The sequence below is a fragment of the Nuphar pumila genome, chromosome 16 (genome assembly GCF_984573655.1).
Source record: "Nuphar pumila chromosome 16, dmNupPumi1.hap1.1, whole genome shotgun sequence".
NCBI lineage: Eukaryota > Viridiplantae > Streptophyta > Magnoliopsida > Nymphaeales > Nymphaeaceae > Nuphar > Nuphar pumila.
In genome coordinates this window covers 78,555,288-78,564,157 of record NC_143264.1, presented here as the reverse complement: position 1 = coordinate 78,564,157, position 8,870 = coordinate 78,555,288, and the positions used below count along the sequence as shown (strand labels likewise).

The 8,870-nt window shown below is 40.4% G+C and overlaps 1 protein-coding gene across 1 annotated transcript; it reads left to right on the top strand.

Annotated features, from left to right (window-relative positions):
* Nucleotides 1-1,090: 1,090 nt before the first annotated feature.
* LOC149813738 (GDSL esterase/lipase At5g33370-like) lies at nucleotides 1,091-4,832 on the top strand. Its single transcript, XM_089991925.1, has 5 exons — nucleotides 1,091-1,325; nucleotides 1,511-1,638; nucleotides 1,791-2,033; nucleotides 2,193-2,445; nucleotides 4,609-4,832. The coding sequence occupies exons 1-5, from the start codon at nucleotides 1,091-1,093 to the stop codon at nucleotides 4,830-4,832; spliced, it is 1,083 nt and encodes a 360-aa protein (XP_089848051.1).
* Nucleotides 4,833-8,870: the final 4,038 nt, after the last annotated feature.

Genomic DNA, 8,870 nt, shown 5'->3' with positions numbered 1-8,870 from the left:
CTGAGCTAGCGCAGCTCGGCCTCTGAGCCCGGGGTCGGGGTCGATCCTAACCATCCAAATGAATTGTCACCCGAATTGGACGGCTAGGATTGACATATGATGCACAACATCATGTGTCATAGGATACTGCATGCCCTTATTTGGAGAGAACATGGGGTGTCAATGGATCGGGTTTACCCGGACCCGACCTGTACCAAGCCCTATCGGGTTCGGGTATGGTGATAAATAAGAAGAAGACATAATTAAGGCTCAAGTCTGGACCTGAAGGTTTGATTAATACATGGAGCCAGGTATAGTTTGTAAAATTTTATACTAGAGCTGGGCCCAACCTGAGTTCCCGATTAAGACCCATAATTTTCAATGTAAAACTCAAGTACAGACCCGAAAATTGGGGCTAAGTCTGGTTTCACCTGGTCGGAAACAAACCCCACCAGTTGAGACCCCCCTAGCTATATGATAGAGACTTGGGTTCATACAAAAACCTTGAAATGATTGCGGACACAAGACACATTGTAGTATCGCTTAAAATTGACCGTTGTTATTTTTGGAGAACTTTTTTTGTGATCTTGTTAAATCATTTTTGTGTCAAATGAACGAAATTAATTAAACAATTTCCTCTAGTGATACCCACCTCAAATTCCTTCCCCTCTTCATTTTGCGAGCCTAGCAAAATAATGATCTTGGATCCCAGATCCGATCTGAGATCCAGTGTTTGACAGATCTCGGATCTTGACGTGGGCATCGTGCCAGATCAGCACCCCCCCCCCCCCACGTGCCACGTCAGACAGCTGAAAATGTCAATTTCAAAACAGGACTTCAGGTAACTGTGTTTTCAGCTGCTACTGCCACATCGATCAAAGCCTGGATTGTGCCACGTGTTCACCTGGTTAGTTAGGTTTTGCCTTGTTCGAACCATCAAAGGATCAGCATATGATAGAAGCCCCATCATATGCCATATGACCTGATCCGCCACGTTAGACACTAGGGCACCGCTGTGTATAAATGACCCTTTTGCTGCATCCACTGAATACATGGGCAAGAGAGAAGCCATCATCCCTTAAGTCATCATAGCCTGAGCCTGTTAGCCACCATGTCTCCTACTCTGGCCTTCATTTCCTCTCTTCTAAGCCTAGCTCTAACCAATCTTCTCGTGCAAACGGAAGCACGCGCGTTCTTCGTGTTCGGCGATTCGATCGTCGACAACGGAAACAATGACTTCTTGGCTACCACCGCCCGTGCCGACTCACCCCCTTACGGCATCGACTACCCAACTCATAGGCCAACAGGCCGCTTCTCTAATGGCCTTAACATCCCTGACATTATCAGTGAGTATAACAATGGTTTCATTCAAGCCTGAAATTAACACTACCATTGAGCAGATCAGCATTAATGGCTTCACTTAGTCTGAACTTCTATTGCATTCTGTGATACATGCATGACACTAGCATATAACCTCTATTGCATTCTATGTGATGTATAAAACTAACAGTTATTATATGGCTCATGCTAGGTGAGAGCATAGGTGCAGAATCCACATTGCCCTATCTGAGCCCATTTCTTAGTGGAGAGAGGCTGCTTGTGGGTGCCAACTTTGCTTCTGCTGGAATTGGTATCCTCAACGATACTGGCTTCCAATTTGTAAGCTACTGCTAGATTCTGACCTCATTAGTCACACCATGATTGCAGTATTTTAAATGGATTTATATTAACCATCCAAAGGCTTTATTATTTCTGTCATATGGTAGTAGAACCAGATTACTTAACCCAAAGATTAAAATGTCAAAATGCAGATTACCATTATAAGGATCTACAAGCAATTGGAGTATTTTCAACAGTACCAACAAAGAGTGAGCGCCTTGATTGGGCCTGAAGAGATGCAGAGATTAGTGAACGGAGCACTGGTGCTAATCTCACTAGGTGGGAATGATTTTGTGAACAATTACTACTTAGTACCATTCTCTGCGAGGTCGCGCCAATTCGCGCTTCCGGACTATGTTGGCTATCTCATTGTCGAGTATAAGAAAGTGTTAGTGGTAATTAAGCTCCTTTTTCTTCATTTATTTTTTGTTTTGTTTTGTTTGAATGATGAGGAACTCACGAGGATTTAGCCCTAATTGGCAAAAGGTTAAAAAGAAGTTAAGGTTTATTGCATTTTGGTGAAGTATTTGAATGTTGGTACGTTGTGAGTGCAGAGATTGTATGAGCTTGGAGCAAGAAGAGTGATGGTGACAACCACTGGCCCACTAGGGTGTGTGCCTTCACAGCTAGCATTGAGAAGTAGGGATGGGAATTGTGATGTGGAGCTGCAGCGGGCTGCAAACATGTACAACCAACAGCTGGTGCAGATGCTGAGCCAACTCAACGGCCAGATTGGCTCGGACGTGTTCATCGCCGCAAACGCGTTCGACATGCACATGGATTTCATCGCTCAGCCACAAGCCTATGGTGAGTATATATGTTCATGTCTGCCTGCATGCGAGGGCGCCGCTCATGTGGTACTGGCGACTCGTGAATGTCACCATGTTAAAGGGACATCACAAATTCAAAAGCCATGGTTGTGAGTCCCAGGCCGAAGCGGGGTGTACCCCTTGGTGGGCAACAGAGATCTGAGGTTTTTACACTAATAACCTCAGAAGTTTTAAGCTATCAAGACAGTGACCATAAGTAGGGCAGGCAAAGCCAGCGCGGCTAGGTCTATGTTTCTGAGGATGGTTTCTCTATGTAAATAAATAAAAAAACTCACGAGCTTATAAAAAAAAAAGATAAAAATCATGTCAAACACTGATATAATCCTAAAAATATCATGGTATTTTAAAAATAAAGCCTGTTATGAGAAACATCATGATATTTACACCATCCAAAATGTTTTTAAATTTTTTAACATTGAATATATTTTTTCTTTCCTATTTTTTGTAGTTTTTTATATTTGATATTCATCGTGATTTTTTTGGGAGAAAAAAATAAAATGTTATACAGGATTTTCCCTTTTGCAAAGATTTGTGACATTGGTCTGTATCGATCGTTTTGCTTTTAACCTGATATGCTTTTAAAAAAAAACAAGCAAGCTGACTCACATGTGATGAACGGCATCCAGAACAGCATCAGTTTGCTTGTTTTTTTAACCGTTCATTCTTCGCACTCTACAGTGCGAAGAATGAACTGTTAAAAACAAAAGCAAGTTGTGCTACCCATCTACGCAGCAAGTTATTTATTCATGGTGTGGTGTTCTGGTCTCCGTTCACATCACATGGATGAACAGCATCGATCCTTTCTCAAATTTAACCCTCATTGAGGTATGGTCAGTGGGAACCCAGCCTACAATGCGTGTTCTCGGGAGAACATATAATTGGCTTTAAAAGAAAAAAACTCATAGTGGTGTACGTCATGTACTGTCCATGTTTAATTTTATTTTCAAATGATTCAGGTAGGATTGGTTCTCGCATGAAATCCGGAACTTTTCTAGATTCCTGGCTATGTCACGCGTGTCCCTAGTGACATGATGGGACAGGCCGACTCGGGCACAACATGTATGGCATTGTTTTATTTATTTAAATAATATTTTGTTATATATTAATTTTATTTCAATAAAAAGGCATTTTAATGTTAAAACATTCAAAAACAATTTTTATTGGTTAAAAATTAAAAAAAGTCGTGTCCCCATGTCTAATTTTTTTTGAAAAAAAATTCAAACTTTCAAGTCCAATATGAATCCCGTGTCTTCGGATCATTTTGACAATTCTTGGATTACATAACGTAGAAATGCCCCATATATTTCATGAGTGATTGGCTTTTTATGGTTTCCATTAGTGATGGCAGTAGACACAGGACAAAGTCTCCACCCCTGCCCCATCTAAAAATCCTACCCTCTATTCCTGTATGGGTTTTGATTTTAACCTCCATCCCCGTTTCATGTTCTCCATCCCCTGTCCAAATGGGGTGAGGCGGGGCGGTGCCCCATTTTCCCTTGGCCATCCCTAAAGAAGGATTGGGGACGGGACAGAACAGGGTGGGGGGAAAGCGTAAGTCCATCCCTGCATTCATCCCGTTTCATGTCCTCCATCCCCAGTCCAAACGGGGTGAGGCGGGGCAGCACTGTCATCCCTAGTTCCCATGTAAACGTTTGAAAACCTTTGGTTGGGACCTTACTGTCCATACCAGTTGCTTGATTCCATGTGCGTGTATGAGAGAGAGATGGGCTTGCCAACTATGCCGCAAAGACACCGATACTAATCCGTCAATGCTCCATAACAGTTCGCGACACGAGTGCACAGTTTTTTTGCAAAATAGGACACGAGGGCACGGATTGTTTACTATTGTATTGAATAGTTGTTTTGATATTTTAATATGTGACAAAAAGTATTAATAACCTTTAAAAAATTGTATCCACTAGGTGTCACGTGTCGTGTCATGACTCATGCCCATGTGACAGTGCAAAAAAAAAAAAAAAAGGTTATATTTCTTGACATCTTCCTTCCAGAAAAGGGAAAAATTCAAATTCTAACACGCTAAATGCAGGTATTCCGCATTGTTCGAACTTTAGAGTATTTAATGTTATGTGATCAATCTTGCTAATGCATTAATTGTATGGTATTGTTTTTTGGGTTTTAGGGTTTGTGACATCAAAGGTTGCTTGTTGCGGGCAGGGGCCATTCAATGGGTTGGGGTTATGCACTCCCTTGTCAAATTTGTGCCCTAACAGAGACATCTATGCATTTTGGGACGCCTTCCATCCAACTGAGAGGGCATGCAGGATCATTGTTAGCCGGTTCATGACCGGCTCTACAAGCTACATGTACCCCATGAACTTGAGTATCCTGCTTCAACTGGACTAATTAAGGCCTTTGGCATGCCTCATTCACAGTCACTCTACGTAAATCGATATGTAAGTGTGCGCACGTGTGTGTGCGTGCAGTATCTGTAGTGTGCATGTGTGTGGGTTCGTTGCAAGTGCATGCATCCGTGCATGAATTAGGGTTTTGTTGAAATTGGGGTTTACAGCCGTGCAATGTATTGTGGTGCACTTTGAGGATCGCCAAATAATTGTTTGTGTCATTCCATTCATGAGTGAAAAAGAAAAGGCCGATAGCCATGGCTGCCAGCATCATTACAAAGAAGCGAAAAAGAAAGAAAGAGGGAGAAGTTGAGGAAGCCGGCGATCTCAACCTTTGCAGCATGGGAGAAAGCTGGTAACCACCAGCTATCGATATCGCTCCAAAGAGAGAGAGAGAGAGAGAGAGAGAGAGAGAGAGAGAGAGAGACGACAACCTCAACCCCCTTGGTTGATTGAGTCGGCAGAACCGACTCAATCTAGGTGTAAACCAGACCGAGTCAAGTCTATCGAGATTCAACTGAGTTGGTCTTGGTGAGACCCAAACTGAACTAGCTAAAAAAAAGGCATCTTGGTCGATCAAACCGGTTTGGGCAGAACCAAACTGAGTCGGTCTGACCAAACCGGTCTGGGTGTGAACCCAAATCGAGTCAGTTTCAACTAAGACCGACCCGGTCCAGGTCAGTCCAGATCGCGTCTGGCCAACAAGTTCTTGAGCTCGTCTCAATTGATCGAATTCATCCAGACTAAATCAAATCAAGTCTAAGAGAGTTTCGAGTTCCTTGTTTGGGTCTAGATTAAACTGGATCAGACTGGGTCTGGATCTAGTTTGATTCAGTTAATCTGAATTGATCTAGGTTGAAACAGATCTAGACAAAACTAGGTTTGGATCCAGTCCAAATATGGATGTATTATTCTTGGATTCAGATCAGAACTGAATCTGAATGGATTAGCTTTGGATCTAGACTAAAAATGGGTCTGGATCAAGTTTATGATTAGTTGGATCTATTCTGGATCCATATCAGAAATAAATCTAGATTAAGCAGATCTGAGATGAATTTTAGAGATCCTAGATAGGTTTAATCCCAAACCCAGTTAGGTCTAGACCAGGTTTAGTATAAATAGTGTTCTAAACTCAAACCGAACCCAATCTGATTTGGGCTGAGTCAAGTCAAATCGTAGAAAGTTAAAATGACCAAATTATCCTTAAAAACTTGTCTTCATTAGAGGTGTCTTTATTGGACTTGCCTCTTATATAATCATCAAATGAGACCTTCTTGGACTTGCTTAATTTAGTGTTGGAATAAAGTAAAGATATATGCAGCAACGCTATAAAATATTAACTCAACAATGGAGTAAAATATTGAAAATCTTTAACACAAAGTAAAAACAAAAGGAGAGAGATTACACATCTCGTACAACCTCCAAGACCTCTATTTATAGCTAAAAAGGTAAACCTATAACTGTCACTTCCTCATTAATAGCCACTACTCATGACCCATTTATAACTTATGAATTACATAACTTACTCCTTAAGTTTAAGAACCACAACACAATCGTGGATTCTAAAACGTCTCTAACGCATATCCACTAACCCATGACTTATGGTTACCCATTCACGTAACCCCCTTTTGCATCATATTCTATCACTCCCCCTTGATGCAAAACTCGATACACCTAAAGTAGATCTGAATTTCACAAACTTTGAATAGCTAAGTGCTTTTGTAAATCCATCTGCAATTTGGTCATTTGTAGAGCAATATTTCATTGCTACAACTCCATCTGCAACAGCTTCTCTGATAAAATGATGACGTAACTCAATATGCTTGGTTCGTCCATGGAACACAGGATTCTTTGTCATGGCAATGGTTGCTTGATTGTCACAATAGAGTTCTGTTGCATTCGCTTGTTCTTGATGCAAGTCCGCCAAAATTCTTCTTATCCAAATTGCTTGACATACAGTTGCATTTGCAGCAACATACTCTGCTTCTGAAGATGAAAGTGCCACTGTTGCTTGCTTCTTTGACATCCATGACACGGCTCCTGATCCAAGATTAAAGATGAATCCACTTGTGCTTTTCCTGTCATCTACAAAACCAGCCCAATCACTGTCAGTAAAGCCAGTTAATTTAAACTCAGGATTTGATTTGTACCAAATCCCATAATTAGTGGTAGCTCGAATATAACGAAGGATCCGTTTTGCTGCTCCAAGTTGATGTATCGTTGGACATTGCATAAACCTTGAAATTAGGCCAACAGGAAATACGATATCTGGACGAGTCTGTGTAAGATACATTAGCCTTCCAACCAAACTTCTATACAACCGTTCATCAGCCTTCATAGTACCATCATGTACTGATAATTTCTCATTAGTATTCATGGGAGTGGAACACGGCTTGCATGACACCATGTTAAACTTCTCAAGTAAGTCTAAAGCATATTTTTCTTGAGAAATAAAAATACCATCAACACTTTGTTGAACTTGAAGTCCAAGAAAATAGTGTAACAACCCTAAATCTGACATTTCAAATTCATGCATCATGTCCTCTTTAAATTCTTCAAAAAGTGTACTTGACGAGCCTGTATAAATTATGTCATCTACATAAACACAGACAATAAGAAAGTCAGTACCTGATCCTTTTACATATAAAGTGTGCTCACTCTCACTTCTGTGAAATCCTCTTTGCATTAGATATGAGTCCAATCTACCATACCAAGCTCGTGGTGCCTGTTTAAGGCCATAAAGCGCCTTTTTCAACCTGTACACCTTCTCTTCCTTCTCTTTAACAATAAATCCTTGAGGCTGACAAACATATACCTCTTCTTCCAAGAACCCATTCAAAAATGCTGATTTTACATCAAATTGAAAAACTGACCATTTCATATGAGCTGCTAATGCCAAAATAATTCTAACAGTTTCAAAACGTGCAACAGGAGAAAAAGTTTCTGAAAAATCTACTCCAAATTCTTGAGCATACCCCTTAACGACTAACCTTGCTTTATATTTTTGCACGCTCCTATCTGCATTATATTTAACCTTGTAAACCCATTTCACACCAATAGCATTTTGACCTGTGGGTAAATCTACAAGTTCCCAGGTATCATTTTTCTGAATGGCTACCATTTCTTCTTCCATGGATTTTACCCATTCTTGTTTCTCACTAGCATCCTCGTAGCACATAGGTTCTTCAACCAACAAGGCAAAAGTACACGATTCATAAATCTCTTTTATGGATCTTACCTTTTTAGGTGGTTAGTCTATGTCCTCATTATCACCATTGTTTTGAGACATACTTGTTGAAGCTTCCAATGTCTTATCAGATGCAAGGGGAATGACCTCCATTTTTGACTTATCTGCATCTTGATTCCAAGTCCAAGAGCTTAATTCATCAAAAATAACATCACGACGAATGATTAAACTCTTAGATGTTGGATTATATAATCGATACCCCTTTGTTGTGTCACTATAACCAACAAAAATGCATTTTTCACTTTTCTTATCCATCTTGCTACGATCACTATAATCGATCAAGGAATAAGCAACACAACCAAAAATTCTTAAATTACTTACATTTGGCTTCCGCTGCCACCATGCCTCATATGGAGTCATGTTACGCACAACTTTTGTTGGAGATATATTGAGTAAATATACTGCTGTGTTCACGGCTTCAGCCCAAAATTCATTCGGGAGCTGTTTTTCAGTCAACATGCTCCTTGCCATTTCTACAACTGTACGGTTTTTCCGCTCAGCTACACCGTTTTGTTCTGGTGTTTTTCTTACTGTTAGCTGCCTTCGAATTCCATTCCTTTTGCAAAACTCTTCAAAATCATTAGACAAAAATTCTCCCCCTCTATCTGTGCGTAGACACTTTATGACATGCTCACTATCCTTTTCTGCAAAAGCCTTGAATTCTTGAAATTTTTAAATGCTTCTGATTTTTGAGAGAGAAAAAACACCCAACTTATGCGAGTAAAGTCATCAGTAAGCAATAAAAAATATCTACTATTATTTAAGGATGGAGTATTCATGGGACCACAAAGA

Coding starts and splice junctions, on each gene's coding strand:
- LOC149813738 (XM_089991925.1), top strand. CDS start 1,091: ATGTCTCCTACTCTGGCCTTCATTTCCTCTCTTCTAAGCCTAGCTCTA. Junction 2,034..2,192: donor AGTATAAGAAAGTGTTAGTG/GTAATTAAGCTC, acceptor TTGTGAGTGCAG/AGATTGTATGAGCTTGGAGC. Junction 2,446..4,608: donor CGCTCAGCCACAAGCCTATG/GTGAGTATATAT, acceptor TTTGGGTTTTAG/GGTTTGTGACATCAAAGGTT.